The following is a 23,670-nucleotide window of genomic DNA, read 5'->3' on the forward strand; positions in this document are numbered from 1 at the left end:
CTTAACTAGACCTCACGCAGTTTTCTCATCCACAAGTATCTAATGTCACCTGTTTGGAATGTTAACAAACTCAGTTCACGTTTGAAATTGTGTTCATCCATTTCCGTGATAATCTTTCCATCTGATGAAAATATTCCTTGAATATTTGATTTTTTCTTCAGACAAAAATATTATAGTTTCTCCAGCATTATTTAGTTCATTCAATTATATTTAGTTTATTAATTTACTAATTTATTCTCATTTATTTTATTTTATTTTTTTAATTTTCATTCAATTATTTCTGTGGACAATATTTATCATAAAAATTAATCAACTAATAAATCAACAACATTTTTAGTTGTAGGCAATATTCTACAACATAAACATTTCTTCAATCCCCAATTTTTTCTATTCAGAATAATCAGTTATTTTTTTAGTTGATTTTTCAACTGAATTTCCAGTTTATCAGGTACAATAATTATTATTTTTATCCTATTCAAATTGAGAAAGACACATTTATTCAAAAGAGAAAGCAATAGGAATGCCTTATACACACATTAGTGCATCAGTTTGGAGTTAATGAATGCAGAATGAATGAATGAATTCGAAATTGTGAGGTCTAGTGGTCTCGCTCCAATTCGTGCTGTATATATGAGACCATGAGACAGCTCATGAAAAAGCGGCTATGAGGTACAATTGGATACAAAGCGCATGCGCCGTTAAACGGTGCATTTCTCTTGTGTCACTCCAGCCATCTGTGTAATCCACTAGTCAGCTGATTGATTATGAATAATTGATTAGAATGTCCTATTCCACCCTCTAGGTTTCCTAATAATTGCGAAGTATTGCTACAACGCGGACTAGCTACAGTCGGATATGGGTCGGGGTCAGTAGCCGTACTGACAGGTGGAGTTACCGGACCTACACTTCTCCCTCTATCCTGATTCTTTACCCTCTGCATCTTTCGCGAGATTTTTAATTTCAGGGGAAGAGTGTTTGTCCGTGCCGTTACTGGCTGATTCGGCCCTCGGCCTTTGGAATACAGGGTGGGTTTTAAGGGAGATTAAGATAACCCTATACAAGGAGACGGATCTGACTATCAGATCCCTACCAATAATTCTATTTATAAAGGTAGTACGCAATCTGAACCAACTGCGAATTGACGGCGAGCAAGCTGTACCTGCAAGCCCGGGATGTGGTTTTTCTATGGGGCTTAAGGTGAGGGCTATGGAGTAACGGTATGGCGAAACTATGGAGTTGTTAGTGATATTTAAGATATCGTCAAATAGAGCACGGTATAGGGTGTAAGCTATAGAGAGTAGGGTGCAGGGTATGAGGTATACGGTATAGGGTATAGGGAACAGAGAATCAATAATAAGATTATTATTCTCTACAGCAAATAAATATCTGCTCAATAATCCGCAATCTGAGAATTGCGCTCTAGCTCTCAGCAAGCTGGACCTGCTAGCTAAATACAGTATATCAATTTCAATTATGTGGTAATTGAAGTTTAGAGGATAAGGTTTTAGGTGGAGGATTTCTGAATCGCGAGCCTGCAGCTGCGAAAGGATTTTCAGCAATTCTGAAACTGCTAAACAGGATTTCCGTGCTAATCTGGTGACTGCGCGCCGGTTATTAAGGGCTAATCTGTGACTGCCCTTAAGGGTATGAGAATCACTCTCAATCGTCCAAAACGCTTTTAAATTAATAGTCAGTATGTCGACTATTATGAGAGGATAGAAAAGATTTTTCACAGACACAGTCTGTAGAATAATATCGGGAAGACAACAGTCTGTCGTTGTCAGGGTAGGAAAGGATTCTTCCAGGATTTTCCACAAGGAAAATATCGAGTCAGAGACTCCTAATTCAGGAAAAGATTTCAATAGACTTTTCCAAGTAATTGCCAGTCTAAGGACTACCACAAGATCGATCTCTAATTTGCAACTGAGATCACGGGAAAATTCGTGAATTTTCCACAGGTAAAGCCAGCAAATAATATTTGCTATTAAAGAAGACAGGTTTCTAAGAATTTTAGAAAGGATTTGCGGTTCTGAAAACCCGCGACTAGGACGATCTCGATTCTGAAACTGAGATCGGGAAGGATTTTAACACAGGAAGAATTAAGAGAAAGAAAGAGAAAGGATGCCGCAGTCTAAAAACTTCGGCGAGGAAGTCCTCAAGCTGTACCTGAGAGCTAGAAGGACTTTAGTAAAGGGAAAGTTGAGAGAAAGAAAGAGAAAGGACGTCGCAGTCTACCAACTTCAACAAGGACGAACTCAAGCTGTACCTGAGTTCTCTAGGAAATTATTGGAATTTTCCTACTAGGAATTACATCAAGTCAGAAACTGCTAAGAAAAGTTAAAATACTGGGCCACTCTATAGTATGAAAACCAAGCGAGGAAAACTTACTATAAATGATAATAATTTCTCTGCAGGGACAAAAATTAATCGAGAAAACTATTCTCAAAAGGAACAGGGATTTTCCCACAAGAATTAAAAATTAATTGAGAAAAACTATTCTTAAAAAGGACAGGGATTTCCCTACAAGAATAAAAATTCAATGAAGAAAAATCACTCTTTAAACTAAAGGCCACCTTACTACAGAGAAGGAAAAATATACGGACTACCAGTCCTGACATACAATTACCTGAATCGACGTGGATACTGATACGGAGAATAGCGAACCAATTCTCACTTCCCGTATTATAATTAAAAACGTCGTGAAGTGACAGAGTCGAGGCTTATAAATTAAGTACTCAAAAATAATCCGCTATAAGAGCCTAGCTAAATTTCCCACTCAACTATTTGTAGCACAAACTTGAGATCCCTCACAGGTTTCAAACCAAGGATAACACGTTCACCCCCAGTGATACGAATTTAGGAAAAATAGCTGACAAGAAAGAAAAACCCACAAGGGAGTTCTAACTCCGAGTTGTCTGGAACTCGGCCTACAATATTCTATGTTAACACAAAATAGAATAATAATTAGTATCGGGAACATCGTAAGGAGAGGAGATTTGCGACCCGATCTCACGCTCAACCACCAAACAACTGCTTCTCTCCCAGGTCATCTTGAAGCAGCACCAGGTTGCTGAAAATTAGGAGGCCGGGGGAAAAGAGATTGCCGACCAATGGGAGTCTGAAAAGACGATCACGCCACTGGTCATGTGACAGGGTTTGAATCCACTAGTGCTGATGCTAAGGGTGCAGCTAATGATGACAATGATACTAATTGCTACACTAAATCAGGCCGGTAAACAATATTTCTCACCAGAAATTACAAGAAGAATGATACCGACTCAACTCGGTAGTCACTTATCTTTTTGATGATACGGATGCTGCTAATGCAATACAAAATACGAGAATGCTCAGAGTGGTAAACAAGATCTGGAAATTTCTGGTTATGATGAATCTGTTGCTGATGATTTATAGGGGTTGGCGACGATGGTGATGATGGGCATACACTACTACAAGTCTAACAAGATATATCTGGAAGTCGACCCTATTCTTATTCTAAAACAGAATAAATTCGCTAAATTATACATTAGACGACGGCTCTACGTCCGTCACAAAAATTCACTTTGTGACAACTGAAACGAAGCTGAGGTCTTGGTTTCGACTCGATCGGCTTTTGTCTGTTTGTTTGTTTTTATTTGTTTGTTTGTACCGCAATTACAGTCGCAGTTATTGTCCGATTTGGATGAAATTTGGTATGCAAGCTCTTTGGAACAAGGCGCAGAAACGTATGTGTAATGATTTTTGATAAGACCTCTGTTTTTTTTGTAATTTAAAAAACCGTAGACTGACCTTTGAAGATACAGCAATTCATGTTCATACTTTTTCGCATCTATTTTTATGAGTACATGGTGACCGAGTTAGTTAGACAGTGGCTTCTCACACTGTGTAACCCAGGTTCAAATCTCGTTCCTACCAATTTTTTTTTGCAGATGATACTAATTGTTTTCTCTTATTCTAACTAGTAGTTCTGCGAACAGTAGACCTTGCTCATGAATACAACTTCAGGGCCAGTACAATAAGTACAGAATATTGTCAAGATCTAGCCATGACATCTATTATTTTCTCCATTGAAAGTGCTAGAGACACTGTTTGAAGGGACACTGGACTCATGAAGGAGGTACCTATATATCAAATACATACAAATTTCACCTTTCAAATGAAAAAGACTAAGAAATTGTCAAAAAACCACAGATTCATTGATACTTAGAAAGACCAGTTTTGGTCTTTATCAGAGTTTATCAGAGATTGACAATGGTGTAATCATCGAAAGCAGTCTTTTCAAGTATCAATAAATATGTGGTTTTTTGACAATTTCTCAGTATTTTTCATTCAATATGAATAATCACCACAATATCAACTTCTCAACTACACAAAAAGAAAAACAAAATTAACCTTTATACCTTTACATACACATTTTTTTTCTAAAACTGCAGTATTGGACTTCAAAACAATGAAGATTTTTTTAAATAATCTATACAATTGATTTGATGAATCAATTCAATAAAAATAATAGTAATAATAATAATAATAAGATGATTCAATTTTATTATTCTATCTAATCATAATAATTTATTTTTTCATGATATATATCATTATTATTCTAATATGAGATAAAACAATTAGTATCATCCGCAAAAATAATTTGGTAGGAATGAGATTTGAACCTGGGTCCCACAGTGTGAAAAGCCACGGTCTAATCAGCTTGGTCACCATGTGCTTGTAACAATAGATGCGGAAAAGTATGAACATGAATTGCTGTATCATCAAAGACACATCCTTTCTGGATAGAGGTTAGTCTACAGTTTTTTTTCAATTACAAAAAAACAGAGTTCTTATCAAAAATCATTACACATACGTTCCTGTGTCTTGTTTCAAAGAACTTGCATACCAAATTCCATCCAAATTGGACAATAACCGCAACTGTAACTGGGGTACAAACAAACAAATGAAAACAAACAAACAGACAAAAGCTGATCAAGTCAAAACTAAGACCTCAGCTTTGCTTCAGTCAATTATTCATAATCAATCAGCTGTACAAGTACGAAGTCAGCTGTATGAAGCTCTTCATCAGAGCATGAGAAATTATATCGAAATGAGGAATCTTAATGCCTTTTCATATAGAACTTGATGGTTAGGCTTCATTTTCCATAGGCTTCATACGCAGTCAGCTGTACGAAGCTCTACATTGGAGCATGAGAAATTATATCGAGATGAGGAATCTTAATGCCTTTTCATATAGAACTTGATAGTTAGGCTTCATTCTCCAACTTTCAAATGAAGAGCCAGCCGGAATGGTGATTTCTTGTGGAGTAGAGTCAAGGGGATAGGTTGTCATGACCATAAACAACTACTTGTACCCTCGTAAAAATATACCATTGCCGTCAAGTTGTTATCCCGACTACTTGACAACTACTGGACCGGAGGTATCATCTAGTCACGACCGTAAATGACAACTTGACACCTCGCACCCTCACGACAGGGTGTACCCCAACTAGTTGTCACCTCCTCAGGAAGGGGACAACTAGACAGGTATGGCTCACGTCTACTTGTTCCCTAAAAACCGGTTTTAAAAGGGGACAAGTACTCGAGGTGGCACCTAGTCACGTACCCATTTCATACACACACTGTCCGCCATTCACTGGGTTAGAGTTCATCACAGGAAGCACAAAGAGCGCTCCTCAATGAGGATACAATGAAACATGATACACTTGAACATGCCCCCCACCATGATAGCATGCCTTCTAAATACTTCAAATTAATAAAAGGAATTGAAAGAATAGTGAAATGACAAAAATGAGAGTTACATGATAATGGAAATACAATTATTTTGTAATTGGTAGTAGGCATAGCTTGTTTATTGGTCGCTAGTAGGGGTAAAGTTAGAGTTCTGAAGAAAATCTGGAGAAAAGCTGCCCCAAAGCTGGCTCAAAGCTGCCCCCAAATCTACCTTGAAGCTGATTCTTGGTTCTAACCTTGCCCAATCCAATGTAATCTGAACTAACTTAACCTAGCCTTACCCCTAATCTCACAATAAATCTCAAATGAAGATCCTCATTCCCAATTTTTTGGAAAAAACAAGATCCAGCTTTTTTTTATTTCCTGAATAACTAAGAAACCGTTAATTTTACAAAAAAAATTACAAGAACAACTTTTCCCAGTAAATCTAATAACAAATCCATTGACACCTCATTTGTCAAGATTGAACAGAAAATAAGGATCAGTCCCACTCATGGGAAAAGTAGATCCAGCTTTTTTCAATTTCTTTAATAACTAAGAAACTGGTTATTTTACATAAAAATTACAGGGATAACTTTTTCCAGGAGATCTAATAACGAATACATCGACACCCCATTTGTCAAGATTGAACAGAAAATAAGGATCCTATGGAAAAAGTAGATCCAATTTCTTGAATAACTGAGAAACCATTAATTTTATCAAAAAGCTACAAGAATAACTTTTTTCAGTAAATCCATTTGTCAAGGGATCAGTCTAACCCAACTCAACTTTTTCTGAAACTCAGCAACAAGCACTCAGAATCTCTAATGATATTTTTATGTTGAGACCTAGCACAGCTCCCTTTCTTAAGTAACACCAACCTCAGCACTAAACCACATTTACCTGAATTTCCACGATTACCTGAAACTAACAATCTTTAATGGACAGTTAAGACAACTTCAAACATATTAAAACCTAGATTCATTATTCTTGGATTTCAAAAGAATAGGAAAAATGTTATAAGTGCTAACAGGTCACATTTTGATTTCTGTAATCTGAACAATGTTAATCTCTTTTTAAATGCTCAATCATTCCCCTATCAAAATATTGCTGGTAATAAACATTTATTGTATCACACGTTCTCTGAATTCCAAAATGAATACTATCCTTATAACAGCAGTACATCAATTGAGTATAAAACATTTGATGAATATGCACCATTGGTTGTTATAGACTGCTGTAGTGAGCAAAATGAACTATTGAAATCTGGTGCAATAGACATAAACTTGACATTGGTAACAACAAATAATTTCACAGAAAAAACCAGTGCCTACTGTTTAATCCTCTATGATAATGAGTTTGAATATACACCACTGAGTGGAACAGTAAAAAGAGTATTATAAATTTGAAAGAATCTTCTATAAAATAACAAAAATTTGGTTAAAAACTAGATTATATTCAAATCAAAAGTATTAATCTTCCAACCACTTCCACACTCTACAAATGTATCAATATTCTACCTTCAGCATCATCCCATTGATTACTAAACATAATCATTTTCTTCAAATTTAATTTTAAAGCATTTTATATTATTATTCGATTGATTAGCTTCTTTCAAAGCACAAGATATTTGAATACTGACTGTGATGATATAGTGTCAAATTTGCGCCATCTATATGAGCTTAGATTTTTCAAATGAATTCATTTTATTAAAGTTGAATAATGTTCTTGGTCTGGGTAACCAAACCTACATTTTTTTCTGGGTGTACTCATGTACATCTACAATTTCTTTCTGGGTGTACTCGAGTACATTATTCAACTTTAATAAAATAAATTCATTTGAAAAATCTAAAAATTGGCAACTGCGTTCCCACCTATGACTCTATCCATCACTTCAATTGACTGATCTCCCTCCATCACTCTGTGCTGCAAATTCCTCCCAGTCAAAAGTAATTTTGTACAGAGTATAACTCCTGATCAATATGTTTTTCGTTCTTAACTCAAGGTGAGGTTTGAACCTCACTCTTACAGTGAAACAACATGCTCAAATTCTCGTTAAAACAACATAAAAAGTAGCTCAGTACCCCGTTTCATTGAATTTTCAAAGTTGTAAAGTAACCTTTGAAACACTCTCTATGATAAAAAACTACTCACCCATGATTTGGCTTCTTGTACAAGCCCAAACATCATTCTTGGAAAAAGCTGTAAAAATAATTTGTCACTGAACACTCAAGTCTAAATAAATGAATTGAGACTTGCAGAAAATATCTGTGTTGCCAAATTATGTGTGATCTTGACATTTTCATGCATGCATGTATATCACTGGATATACTCAAACACTGGATTGTGTTGCCAAATTGCAAACATGCTTCATGTGGGCTTCCATGAGAAGATTGGAATTTCGAACATCTGGCAGCACAGATATCTTATGAAAGTCTGAACTTACTTCATACAGAAACAGAATATACACACACACAAAATCAAAAGAGTCTATAGCATAATAATAATAATAATATACTAATTGGGCAAAATCCAGTTTAATTTTTCTGCTGATCTTATTGTCCATGAGAAAGTGATTTGGAATGAGGTTTATTATTTTAGAACCTATGTAAATTAAGTGCCTCCTTATACATTCAATATTAAGCTGTGTTTTCGTAACGGGCAGAAGCAGAATCGATTGCAGCGCACCCAAGCGGGCAGAAACAGTAACATTCAAAGAACTAGTTCTTTGACATGAATTTTGCTTTATGTGTCATGGGTAATGAACTTTTTGGGTTGTCCAAAAGGTAATTCTAAAATGATTATTGGATATTTAATTCAGTAAAGTGAATAAATTGCTTTTTATAACTCAGATAACTTTTCCACAATTATTAGTCACTTCAATTATGCTAATTTTATGCTTTATAGGCATGTCAATCAAAGAGTTAACTTTTCATTTCCTATGCTTGAAATTTGTAAGGGTGAATTATTTGAAGTAACTGATTGTATTTCATTATTAATAAGATATTATTTTATTAACTAGAATCATTCCATTATTAATAATATATATTATTATAATTATTTTATTAACTAGAATCAATTGCTTTCAGAGTCAATGCATGTTCTTTGAATCACATCGTGTATAGGTAGGCCTACCTACAATGAGTACCGTATTCAACTTCAAAGGCCTATAGCGGCCTATTGAAGCTCTATCGAAAAAAATCAATTAATAAATGAGTGCTTTTACTTTTGGCATTTTTGGAATCTACGGGTTATATTACACCAAGAGAAATAAATATTGTTAACGTTTTTTAGGCAATTTTATTTTAGTCCCATTTTTGATCATTGGATAGGTACGGTCCCGGCTGATATATCCAGTAAAAGCTATACGAATATTAAAAATTATTATTATTATTATAGAACACATATGACATGTACAAAGTGTATTCAAACAGGCGAACTAATTCTAATAATTATTGTTCATATAACTATATATTGCTAGAATAAACAGGTTCTGTTATGGTACTTTAAAAAACACATAGCCTATTTTAAAATGGATAAATATCTATTAATTATAGAAGGTAACTAGTACCCTTGTGATATTCCAAAATGAAACATGATTAGTTTCGACTTGTTCAATAAGGACTCTCTTGACAATGACATAATTAGAAACTGCATGCTCATGCTTATTTTGAATATTTTAGGGTAGGCCTACTAGTTATTTTCTATAATTATTAAACATTAAAGTTGCCCTATTAAAATTAATACTTTATTAGGGTATTAATTAGAACTAGAGTAGCCATTCAAACTCCTTATTTACTATAATGTTCTAAAAGCTTATTAATTTTAATCAAAGCCTTGGAAATATAGCCTAGAAGGTAGAATTGAAAGTGATTATATTTGATGTGGCTTGGAACATAATATTTTCAACTTTTGCTTGAGTTATTTTTCATATTCAAAGAATTATTACCCCTTCAATGCAGTACATAAGTACTATTACTTAATTCTTAATGCAATACATAATTGTGATACCCTATTTTATATCCAATTCAAGTCTATTATTTAACTACACGTTACCTCTAGCATTTGCTAGTCAGCAATGTTAAATAATGTTATTATTTCCAAAAAAAGTAGAAGCCTTACAGAACCAATAAAGTTGTTAATAAGAGTTCGATGCTGTTGGGTTGAATATAATTTTAAAAATCCCTCAAGTATAAACCATCAAAACTCATTTTATTAGCTTCATGTCACTTGCTGTTTTATTCAAAACTACCTGAATTGAAGCAGTTTGCAGGAGCGATCAGAAGAAGAAGATATTATTATGAATAACATGAAATAAAAACATCAAGATGTACTGAAAAATGAATATATTTCTTAGATTAGTCCATCTCTTTCTTCTGTAGGCTACTACATCATACATGAATCATATCCATGGAATATTATTCATAGTTGATTTTCTTTGTCATCCTCTACTTCTGGCTGGTACACCTCTAGGCCTGAAGTTATTGATAATTATTTATTATTCATTATAAAAAAACTTTGCAAAGTGAATTCTGAAATTGATTGTTTGTAATCTGTATAAGTTTTTAATTATATTTCTTGGGAAGAAACCCCCAATAATGACAAAGTAATATTATATGAGAAATTCCAATAAACCAACAATCAGTTAATTATTATTGCATCAATCTGTAAGTTGTGTAATTCTGACTGATTGATTGAATAAATAAATAAATCTCCATGCAGGAATTGGGATTAATCAGTGTGCCCCAAGGTCAAAAGAACTTGTTGGTGAACAGCATATTTTTGGATACCATGAACAATTCATTTATTTCTGTGGTCAGTAGGCCTACTTCTCGACCGTTCGGTTTACTAAACTCTTCCAAAATGTACTGCATAAAGTAATTATTGGTTCTATATTTAAAGAAACAAGTTTAATGAAACAAATCGAAATATAATCAATTAATTGCTTAATCTGAAATGATGATTATCTACAACATTATAAGTAGAACTAAGTGATTTGAAAATGAATACCAAACTGTAAATACATAAATCTCAAAATAATGCAGGTATTTCATCCATGAATTCAATCATAAATTTTAAAAGGTGGAATCACTGTCATTAAAGCTATTATTCAGTGTTTTCTACCAGCACTTGCTGAGTGAATTTTTGAAGTCATCTATTCATAGTTCTAATGTATGGTCATTCATAAAGTTCAAAATTCACTCAAGATCAAGATGGACAGTTGAGAAGATTGTTTTAAAAACAATGTATTCACTTATCATTCAGGGAATAGAGCTGTTCATAATATTTGGATTCCTTCCATAAAGAAATAATTTATGTAACAAAATCTAATAATGTGATAACATTTTAACATCAAATTAAGTATTTAATGTTATCACATTATTAGATTCTGTTACATAAATTATTTCTTTATGGAAGGAATCCCAATATTATGAACAGCTCTATTCCCTGAATGATAAGTGAATACATTGTTTTTTAAACACTCTTCTCAACTGTCCATCTTGATCTCATGTGGTTTCACGTTGTTTTGAAATATTGTATACTGTAAGCTATTAATGATTTCAAAATTCAGTCAGTTTTTTAATTATTTTAGTCACATACCATAGCTTTATGTCTTACTATTGAATAACTAACATCAGATCGATAATAAAACATCGAAGTGGATAAACTTTTTAAAAAATGTGAAACTGTATAAAATGACATCGCCTATATAAAGTTTAAAAAATGAGTGGAATTTTATCTTACCTAACTATTCTTATTCTAACTATGGGTTCCAATGACTTTTTCCATCCTGGTCAACAAAAAAGAATTCATATGAATTTCCTTTCGAGCACATTCTCTTCAATATTTTGTTTGTAAATGGTACCTGAAAAAAGAACATATTTAATCTTTCAACATATATCCATTTTGGAGATAAAGTGAAGTTAATCATCAATGATAATACATAGTTTGGACTTTGAATAAATTAGAAGTGAACTGGGCCTCAATAAACTATTTACATAGTGTATAGTATACTATAGCCTACTTACATTAGACTATATACTATAGCCTATTACAAGTATATAGCCTACTTACATTTGTAGCACATAACAGAAAACACTTTAAAGTTTTATAATATAAATTAAAACAGGAGACACACGACATGGATAGATTAAAAACACTAAAAAACTTACATTACACACTCTCTGCTCAGTCGAGAAAAGGGACACAGTTCCTCGAAAATTTCCGATTCTAATGTAAGTTTTTCAGTGTTTTTAATCCATCTATGTTGTGTGTCTCCTGTTTTAATTTATACTATTTACATTGATATACCTGGGATCACGCAATATATTGATCAATAGAGCATGAATAAGTGTTTCAAATACATTACTATTTTAGTTTTAAATGAGTTTGGTAGCAATGGTCAACCAGAAAAATAGTACCTATTTCATCTTTTTCAATGGCAGTCTTTCAATATTCAATTACACTGACTCTGATCAAGTTATTTCTATAACAATCTATGTAATGTTTTCCAAGTGAATTAAATTAACTAAAAGAAGATTAATTTATGGATAGGTACCAAAGACAAAGTAAATGTTCTCATAGTCAGGTTAGTTTTGTTATTGTATTGATAAACTATGGGTTTGAATATTTTGAGGTGCAACAATGATAATGGAATTTTAGGACTTAGAATGTAATGAAATACTTCAAAGTCAAATGATGATGTTATTTTCAATAAATCGGTTTGTGAAAACTACTAGCTGCATTATAAAAAATGTATTTTGTGATTAGGCCAACTCAATGAAAGTGTAAAAGATTGTTAGCATGAAATGCTATCTTATCTTATCATGTGAAATTCAAAATGTTATCTTGGTTGAATAATGTTTTGAATCTGATCATTTCATGTTAACTTAATCAAGCAAGCTTGAATGAGTTTAAATCTAAATAGTTGATTAGATTTTTCTCTTTCTTGTGATAATTCTCTACCATACACAAACTGGCTAGTCTAGGCTTTACATTATTATTAAATACTAGAAGTTATACTTCAAATAAATAAATAAACTTCGTCAACTTCTAACTTCTTGAAAAATGAAAAAGATAGCAATTTAGACCTAGAGACTAGGTTATTAAAGGCCTACTAAGTAGACTACCTGAATAAAAATTGTAAACATGCTGGTAGGCTACTTATAAAAATATATTAAATTGTGTACGGTAGATCTAGCCTACTTTATTATGAGAAATTTAAGTCTACTTACTTGAATCCTCTATCACATCAGCAATTTTTAACCATATTCTATTTTTCAAATAGGTAATTCGTTGTGCAGGTCTGGAAAGTACAAAACTTTGAACTGTCGCATCAAATTTATAACGAATTTCACGCCTTTCTGTTGTAAATCCATTTTCAATTTCTCTTGTAAAAATTATAAGAATAAAGAAACCAATGGAAATATTTTATACCTCAATTTTCTACTACAAATTAATTTCACAGTATAATAGTAGCAATCCGAAATCTGACAACCAACAGCAAAATAATATATCAAAACAAACCATCCAAAATTAAAGATTGAGGTTAAAAAGAACATGGCGTCTGATCCAGAGAAAGATTATTCTGCCGGTGTCACGTGATCAGAGCAGAAAAATATTTCGAAGCTGTCTGTTCCCGTCGACAGAATCCCGAAATTAGTTCTTTTTCGACAAAACGGTTCACGAGCAGTGATCGGTCGAAGCAAAATAGCATTGTGATGATAGGCCTTAAAATGAACGGCGAAAGTAACAGTACCTGAGGAAGACCATAAGAAGTTAAGTCAGTTACACTAGATTGATCATTTATGGTTAGGGACTGGGTTCTATTACTCAGATAGCTTTTGAACATTTTAAGCGAGACTCCTCTGATACCATAGGACTCTAGTTTATTGAACAAAGTATTATGAGGTATTGTATCAAAAGCTTTGCGTATATCCAGGAAGACCACAATAGTTTTCATATTGGAGTTTATTTTATCAGATAAAGTATTGATGAATTTTATTAGAGTGTCAGATGTACTTTTACCATTTTGGAAACTGAATTGGTTCTTGTTGATTATTTTGTTGAGATTTGTCACGATGTATATCATAACTTCTTCTTCTTCTATATGCCAGCTCCGCGACGGAGATTGGCGATCATCAATGCAATTTGGATTCTATTGACTGCAGCTCGGAACAGAGATGTTGAGTCAATGTTGAACCACTCTCTCAGGTTCTTTACCAGGATGTTTTCCTTCTTCCAGGCCGGCGTCTTCCTTCAATCTTGCCCTCCATTATCAACTGCAGGAATCTGTACTTCTCATTGCGCATCACATGTCCAAAATACTGAAGCTTCTGACTCTTAATACAGTAAAGAGCCTCCACTGTAGTCCCAATTCGTTCAAATACCTCAGAATTCCTCACCCTTTCTGTCCATGAAATCCGAAGAATGCGCCGATACAACCACAGTTCAAACGCCTGCAGCTTTGCCTCCAATGCTTTCGTTAATGTCCATCCCTCATGCCCTACAACAACACTGGAATGATGTAGCACTTCAACAAACGAATTCTAGTCTTGAGAGCAAGGTTCCGATTGCATAAACCCCTCTCATTCTGAAAAATGCTGCCCTTGCCTGCTCATCCACTCCTTACTTCCTGGTCGAAACTCCATTTCTCATTGACACAACATCCAAGATATTTGAAGCTTTGTACACGTTCCACCAACTTACCAGCATTCTCACTGTTGCCTGAACACGTTCTCTGCTAACACCATGAACTTTGTTTTGCGTACATTCATACACAATCCATACTTATTGCTGGTTGTATTCACATGGTTCAACAGCATTTGGAGATCATCTGCACTTCCAGCCAACAACACTGTGTCATCCGCATACCTGAGATTATTCACAACTTCACCGTTGACAACCAGTCCACATGTGCATCCATCAAGAGCCTCAGAGAGGATAGCTTCTTAATATAAATTGATAATGTTGGTGACAACACACAGCCCTGTCTCCCCTCTACGTACTTCTACTTCTTTTGACAACTCCTTATCCATTGGACATTTGCTGTCTGGTTCTCAGTAGAGATTGGCAATAATCTGACATCATATCATAACTAGAGGGGAATTGAGTTTAAGGCTTGTTCTAAGACGCTTGGTTATCTCTGATGAAATCACAGAGGTCAACAAGCAGCCCAGCCGCTGGGCTACCGCTCAGCAGTGCTGCGCATCCTTACTCCCCTCCCTCTCAACTGAGGGAGGCTCGTGAAAGGCTAGTAGGTAAGCAGTCTAGTGTGGGTGTCCAGTGCGAGTGGTCGACAGAGGGAGTGAAGGAAGCAGCGCGCAGCTAGCAACATAGTACATCTCGTGCTTTGAGTGTACTCCAAATCCTTCGACGACTAGGAGTTGTGTCTGAGGTTAACGGGGGCTAATCGAAGACACTGGAAGCTCCGCGGTTCAGCACTCACTTGGACGAGTGTTGTTCGACCTTTCAAACGAGTTTGGGCAGCAACCTGCCTGTTTCAACCAGTAGCAACACATCAGGTTTTGGTTAAAACCTGACTGTACCCTAGTACGTCATCGCGGGAACCTCGAATAGTAGGAGAACATCGAGGAAGGCTGGGGAAAGCCTTTCCTTCAACTCCGCACACGATCCTGACCCCAGGAAGACACGCGGTGACCGAGAATTGGGACTTGGTGATCAGAGGTGAAGCCAGGCGTGCGGGCTCCTGTAGCTTGCCAATTCGCTTCCGAATAGCAGGAGGACCTCGAGAAAGGCCAGGGAAATCCTTTCCTCCGACTCCGCGCACGATCCTGACCCCAGGAAGACACCTGGTGCTCGAGGATTGGGACTTGGTGATTCAGCTCCTATAGGTGGCTCCTATACACACTGGTGCCCGAGATTAGTGACCCGGTGACCGACTCCAGTAATCAGTTACAAGACTCCCAAACCCTGCCACATCGGGAGTTAAATAGCAGGAGGACATCTAGTGGCAATGGGGAATGCTACTCCTGTTACAGAGGCCCCCCTCACGGCGGACACCAGATCATTCCTATTCCTTCTTGTACGAGCCCAAACATCATTCTTGGAAAAAGCTGTAAAAATCATTTGTCACTGAACACTCAAGTCTAAATAAATAAATTGAGAATTGGAGAAAATATCTGTGTTGCCAAATTATGTGTGATCTTGACATTTTCATGCATGCGAGTATATCACTGGATATACTCAAACACTGGATTGTGTTGCCAAATTGCAAACATGCTTCATGTGGGCTTCCATGAGAAGATTGGAATTTCGAACATCTGGCAGCACGGATATCTTATGAAAGTCTGAACTTACTTCATACAGAAACAGAATATACACACACAAAATCAAAAGAGTCTATAGCATAATGATAATAATATACTAATAGGGCAAAATCCAGTTTAATTTTTCCGCTGATCTTATTGTCCATGAGAACGTGATTTGGAATGAGGTTTATTATTTTAGAACCTATGTAAATTAAGTGCCTCCTTATACATTCAATATTAGTGTTATAGGTTACATCATTTGTTAGCAGTGGCCCTTAGATTATAATAATCAAGTGTGGAGTTTTTGTGAGAGGAAAATCGGATCTATATTTCATTAAGTACTCAATTACGGTTTTTACCATGAACAATTGTGCAAAATTTCAAGTTTTTACGCTCAGTAGTTTGGGCTGTGGTGTAATTTCAGTCTGTGGGGGCTTAGCCATTTATAGACATAGAGAAGATGAAGAAAACAAATCAAATGTTGCTTTTAAAGAAATTGACAACAAATTGCCGAAATTTTATGATATCCTAGTTGACATTCTAGTGTGAGAGTGGCTTTAAATTCAGTCGAAATGAATATTATAAATATGATTGATACTCACAATCGCTAGAAAACCCCAGAGTAGAGAGATGCATTGCAGCAGAGACGGTTGTAAGATGTTGTGAGGCGTTGTAAAATCTCAAGATTCAAGACCTTGTAAGATGTGAGACAACAATGGTATTTGCAGATAACACAAACCTTCTTATAGTAGATCTTGACAATTGAACTGATTGGCTCCACAGAAAATCAACAATCGTTGAGTTGCATTCCATGTCTAACAATTCAACAATTACAACAATGGAAGTCGTCGTCATGACTGTTTGCTGAAACTGGAGCTTTTGAGCTGAATCTATGATGACAAAAGTACTGGGTTTTGCGCAACGGAATCTGAATTTCTGTGTGTGTTTACATGAATTCTCATATCTCAATCACTTTATGTGGTAAATTCAATTCATCTATTGCAAATTTAGAATATTCAAGACATAAATTACAAGTAATTTATAATACGACATATCATTAAAAATATAAATAAATTAACATAATTATTCTTACATATACTTAAATATGAAATATAGAATCTAGGCATCACCAGCAAAAAGATATCCATATTCAAACATCTGGGGTGGTGCACTCACTCAACTTTCCTTACCCTTATGAAAATTTCCATTCAAGCTGGGTTTACACCAAAGTTATTAACAAAATGTTTATAACTTAATCCTTATAGATTCTATTGGATTGAACGCAAGTTGACAAACACACATGTTCATCATGTGTATGATGAGTTATGTTCAATCTAATATAATCTATAAGGATTGAGTTATTAACATTTTTTTAATAAATTTGCTCTAATTTCAGCTTTAAGGTCTTTGGTTACAATATTTTGTTTTGCAGTCATGGTATTATTATGCGTGTCCATCAGTATCAATATTCTCACATTCGAAAAAACTAATTTAATAGGTGATTAAAAATAATCAAATGAACTAAATAATGCTGAAGAAATTATAATATTTTTGATTGAAAAAAATAAATTTTCATTAGATGGAAAGATTATCACGGAACTGGATGAATATCATACAGGGTGATTCATAATTATGATAAAATAATTCAATACGTGATATTAGAGGTAAAAATAAGAAAAAAAGTTCCTATAAACATATATCCATAATCGCTTCATTAGCGAGCTATACAGAGTGAAAGATTTCGCCAGGAATTCAGTTCCTCTGGTGAAATACACCGATGCTCAATTGTTTTGGGACTAGTTTTTGAAAAACTTATGCTTGATTCATATGGAAAAATATCTGAAAAATTGAATAAAACTAGTCTGGAATCTGTAGTGTAAGTAGTTTTTGAGAAAAAAGTTGAAATATGCAAAAAATCTAAGTAGAAAAACACAGACTTCTACGTTTGATGCCCAATAACTTTCTTTAATGACCAGTAAACAAATAATTTTTCGCAATAAAAGTTGTAGAGAATTCAATTCTGAAAAAAATGATGTAAGCTGTGTGAACTGAATTTAAATAAAAGTTGGATATAATGTATTCTTATGAAGTACATTACACAACAAAATTTGCTGTTTTATGAGGAGAGAACTAATAACTCATAGGTTGTAGCTGATTGCAAATAGAACATTGATTTTAAGAACAGCTGTTCCAAAACAGCTGATTTATTTTGATTAAATAAAAAAATATTTAAAAGAAATTATCAGCTGAAAATTATTTTCAGAAATATTTTAGCTCACTGTTGAACAAAAAAACAAACTGTAAGTTAGGCCTACTGTAGCCGCGCTGTGTTTTTAGTTCAACCTATTAACCAGTTATTTGTAACCATTCCACTTTGCTTTTGTGTTAAGTGTTAACTTTTAAGAAAATGGCAGGTAATTTTAGACATTATTCATACTCCGAATTAGCTGACATGCATTATAATGTATGGAATGGGACACTACTGTAATAGTACTGAAGCAAGACGTTTGTATCAAGAGAACTTTCCTAACCGAGTATGTCCAAGTTCAAGGTTTTTTGCCACTATTCATCAACGCCTGTCTGAGACAGATTCTTTGATATCCAAAGAGCACATTTATGCAGGCAGACCCTGATCTACTAAGACTGTTGAGTTAGAAGAACAAGTTCTTAATGAAATTTATGAACATCCCGAGAAGAACACAAGAGAATTGTCAGTGCAGTTTAATGTCAATCAATCTATTATTTGGAGGATACTAAAAGAGCAACAATTACATCCATACCACCTCCAGAAAGTTCATACTCTATTGCCACGAGACTGTAGGCCTATTCCCCGTGCTGGTATTTGCCGATGGTTTTTAGTAAAACTTGTTTACCCAAACTTTTTAACAACCGTTTTATTTACCGACGAGGCACACTTTACAAGAACAGCTATCGTTAACGTCCACAACTAACATATTTGGGCAGCTGAGAATCCTCATGCCATTAATCCCAATCTTCCACAACATCAGTTTTCAGTAAACATTTGGGCAGGAATCATAGGAGATCATCTACTTCTGTTCGAGCTTCCTCCCAGGCTTAATGTCATAATCTACTAGTCTTTTGGTATAAGTTTAATGTCATTTAGATATGCTACTTTCATATTAAAAAAAACTTCTCATAAAAAAACGAATATTTTATTTGCAATCAGCTACAACTTATGAGTTATTAGTTCTCTCCTCATAAAACAGCAAATTTTTGTGGTGTAATGTACTACATAAGAATACATTTTATCCAACTTTTATTTAAATTTGGTTCACACAGCTTACATTATTTTTTTAGAAATAAATTCTCTACAATTTTTACTACGAAAAATTATTTGTTTACTGGTCATTAAAGAAAGTTATTGGGCATCAAACGCAGAAGTCTATGCTTTTCTACTTGAATTTTTTGCATATTTCAACTTTTTTCTCAAAAACTACTCACACTACAGCTTCCAGACTAGTTTTATTCAGTTTTTCAGATATTTTTCCATATGAATCCAGCATAAGTTTTCCAAAAACAATTCCCCAAACAATTCAGCATCGGTGTATTTCACCAGAGGAACTGAATTCCGGGGGAAATCTTTCACTCTGTATAGCTCGCTAATGAAGCGTTTATGGATATATGTTTATAGGAACTTTTTTCCTTATTTTTACCTTTACTATCACGTATTAAATTATTTTACCATAATTATGAATCACCCTGTATAAATTCTGGAATAGAAATATATTCTATTCATTGTTTAAATTAACATAAATATTATTAAATTATGGAATACAAATTCAAACGTGAACTGATTTTGTTAACATTTAAAACAGTTGACATGAGGTACTTGTGGATGAGAATACTGCGTGAGGTCTACTGTTCACAGAACTACTGGTAAATGATTTATCAATTTAAAATGTCTGGAAAAAACCCTAAGTAAACATAGAGCTTTCTGTCCTATCGTACCGTGACGTGTCGTCCCGGAATGTGAGTGTGAGCGCTGTTATCAGGTCTGGCTGCAACTGTCTACAACGTTGATATGATGGAAAGATACATTTTCTAGATGTTCAATGTTTTTGAACGGGTATTATTTATAGTCCACTGGACAGCTAATTTATGATGAATAATTCTATAGTCTGATTTATTCACTTTCCTTGCCCTATTACCATAAGTAAGGAAAGTATTGCTTTCCGAAAACAAATAATGTACCCAAATTTCTAAATTTCTATACGTTTCAAGGTCCCCTGAGTCCAAAAGAGTGTTTTTTTTGGAATGGTCTGTACGTGTGTGTGTATTAGTGTATGTGCGTCTGTGTACACGATATCTCATCTCCCAATTAACGGAATGACATGGATTTTGGAACTTGAGGTCCTTAAAATATAAGGATCCGAAACGAACAGTTTCGATCGAATTCAATTCAAGATGGCGGCTAAAATGGCGGAAATGTTGTCAAAAACAGGATTTTTCGCGATTTTCTCGAAAACGGCTCCAAAGATTTTGATAAGCTCTATCAACTGCCACAAGTCCCATATCTGTAAAAACTTCAGGAACTCCGCCCCATCTATCCAAAGTTGGATTTTAGATCCCCAATTATTAGGCTTTAGATACAATTCAAACAAAAAATTTCAAGTGAAAAAGATTGAGCATGAAAATCTCTAAAATAATATTTAGTAACATTTTCACTTAAAATTCAATATTAAACAATATTAAGAACAAGATAAGACAATATATTTATACTAATTATAAAACTTGTTACATGCTTAGTAGTGACGAATTAGATCTTATATTTTTACTAAAGTGAGGTTAGAAAATGGAGTAGCATGGAACTGAAGTAGTGACAATGAACAAAAAAGTCGTAAGGTCGATATATTGGAGTATCCTCGACTGAAGTCGTACGATTTAAATCGAGGTAGTGTGAGTTGAACCTTATTGTGGCAAATGATTTGTTTTGTTGAAAAAACAAACAACAGAACCTCAATCCTTCCTCAACCTCATCAGTTTCTTACTGAGGAAGCCTCATGTAAGAGGATAAAAAGCAATATTTTCGACCAAATTACGATTTTCTGTTGATTTATTTTATTGCTTTTGGGTCTTTGGGGATTTCATCAGTCCACCCACTGGACAGAGTTATGGACATAGTTAGTAGGATTGTAACTTATGAGTTGTGAGTATTTCTGGTAGAAATTCGGTTCGGATGGAAAGTAATGCTTGTTTGGAAGAACCAGATCTTATTTGTTATCTATTTTCGATAGAATATCATCCATATTATATAGAAAACAGTGAAAATCAAATGATTATGATCAGTGACATTGATCAATGTGTAATACTTGTACCACTTGTGATTGAAACCCCAATTAAGGTACCCCAATTTGACGTAAAATTCACTCTAGACTGTAAATACATTAATACATTCGAAACTAGCAGTGAACCCGTGATCCGCAAGGTCCAATCAAGAAGTTGATAAACTGAAAACTTGACCTACTGAAGTCTTGAAGAATTCAAGTAGGACTGTAACCATCATCGGTGAATTGAGAATCTATATGCAACATTTCAAGTTGATCAATAAATATTACAGTTGTGTTGTGTTTTCATCAGACATGATGATGCGTTCATTCGTGAATTTCCTATCCCGTTCGTAGATAAGCCAGTTCTTTCCTGTATTATATTATAGACTAGCCGTCAGGCTCGCTTCGCTCGCTATATCTGTCTAGCCAAGGGGCTCCGCCCCCTGGACCCCCGACTGGATCGTCCAAAAATGAGATCAGCGGGCTCGCTTCGCTCGCCTGCATGTAGACCTCAGTGGAACCTCTGTACCGAATTTGAACATATTATGTCAATTTGATCTCGAAAAACACCTGTTACTATATCGGCGTATCTTTGGCGAAAAAAATTCTTCCACCTCAGCTAAACCTGTGTACTGAATTTTTTTTATATAATTATTTTCATCAATTATTGAAAAAGGTGAGGAAACGCAGAAAAGCTGAGAAAAAGCTAATTTTTGGCGTATCTTTGGCGTTATTTCAAATTCCTTCTAATACAAAATTATTGCACCCCAGCTGAGCTCCTGTACTAAATTTGAACATTTTCTGTTTGTTTGTTCTCGATAAAGCTGAAAAACGCTGAAAAACGCAGATTTTGGGCGTATCTTTGGAAATTTTTCCAAATCCGTTCTTATTGCGCCTCTAAAGGGCCAACTGAACACACCTACCAAATTTGATATGTTATGTCATATTTTTATCATATGTTAGGACGATCCAATCGGAGGTCCAGACTAAACGTCTGGCTAAACGGATATGGCGAGCGAAGCGAGCCTGACGACTCGTAATATAATATACCCGGGAATAGCTCTGATTGAAGTAGCAGTACTCAATCAATTTTCCCGCGATAAATCAGGACCTCCTAAATAGGTATTTACTAGGTACTGGATAAATTGGTATTTAGGAGGTCCTGGATGAATTCATTTCAATCTTCAACTTGGTGCCAACCTAACAAAGTCAATTCAACTTAATGCCAACCTGACAAAATTATTAATTTAGTTGCCAGTTAACAACTGTTTCGAAGAGGTACTCTATCTAGATAGATTATATGATATGGAAATTTCAATTATAATTAAGAGATTGGGAGAGGAAGAATATACATGCTAAAAGACGAACTTTAAACACTTAAAAACAACCCTTAGAGTTAAAATATTGCCATATATCTTATAATATAAGATTTCTTAGTGCGCCTCTAAAGGGCCAACTGAACATACCTACCAAATTTGAGCGTTTTTGGTCCGGTAGATTTTTAGTTCTGCGAGTGAGTGAGTCAGTCAGTCAGTCAGTGAGTGAGTGCCATTTCGCTTTTATATATATAGATAACTTCACCGCATCGCATTCAACAAGAATTCAATTTTGAACTGAAAATAGGACAAAAGTCATGAAGTTTAAACATAATGTATCTTTGGACAATTTCTATCTAAATTTGGGAAAAGAACAGATTTGGGCTATAAGCCTTTTTGTTGTTTCCCCAATCATTTATAATTGAGAATGATATTGTATCTATAAAAGAACAAAGAAACTAAAATTAATAGTATGAAGTGGATTTCACTCCAATAATGTTGATTGAACCGATTAATATTCTGGGGTGGTACAATGAGGTTGAGTGGTATAGAGGACTTCAAAGTCCTAACTCCGCCTAATGAAGAATTTTTCATTTCATTTCATTTTTTTTCATCATTCCACTGAAATTAATAACTAATCAATAATCCAATAACCTTGACTGGGACAATTATTTGTGCTGAAATTTTACAGTATATGAAATTGAAGTCATTATTATTTCACAAAATATCTTCACAATTCGAATTTGATAAAATTGAAACCGAAGGCATTATCATTCCCCAAAACATAACCTTCTCTTTCTAAAAAACTATTTTCATCATAACAACAAATCTCCACACAAAGACATGATCTTCTCAGTAATACAAACCTTGTAGCAAATCTTGAGAGACAAAACTTCAACAAGTAGCGTTTCTAATAAAAGCGAGACAAATCCAAGACTATATTCAAAATTTTACAACTTTTCAAGCAATAAAATTCAGATGAGAAAAGTTCTCTTCATAGGCAGGGTAGCGACATTATAATTCAATAGAGATATTTATATTCTATCCCACAAGGCCAGTTGAGCCGGCTCAATCTAAGTCATG

General features: G+C 34.5%; 1 protein-coding gene across 2 annotated transcripts in view; it reads right to left on the bottom strand.

The window, feature by feature from the left end:
• Positions 1–16,724, bottom strand: part of LOC111059188 — a 32,418-nt gene extending 15,694 nt beyond the window's left edge. The window contains exons 1-2 of one of the 2 annotated variants that reach the window (XM_039438902.1): positions 16,586–16,724; positions 7,867–7,914 (exon numbers count right to left, since the gene is read on the bottom strand). In XM_039438902.1, coding sequence (XP_039294836.1) covers positions 7,867–7,902 — 36 coding nt within the window. In that variant the 5' untranslated portion in view covers positions 7,903–7,914; positions 16,586–16,724. The remainder of the gene's footprint in view (positions 1–7,866; positions 7,915–16,585) is intronic. The other variant, XM_039438903.1, reaches the window with a different exon arrangement.
• Positions 16,725–23,670: the final 6,946 nt, after the last annotated feature.

The sequence above is a fragment of the Nilaparvata lugens genome, chromosome 12 (genome assembly GCF_014356525.2).
Source record: "Nilaparvata lugens isolate BPH chromosome 12, ASM1435652v1, whole genome shotgun sequence".
Taxonomy (NCBI): Eukaryota; Metazoa; Arthropoda; class Insecta; order Hemiptera; family Delphacidae; genus Nilaparvata; species Nilaparvata lugens.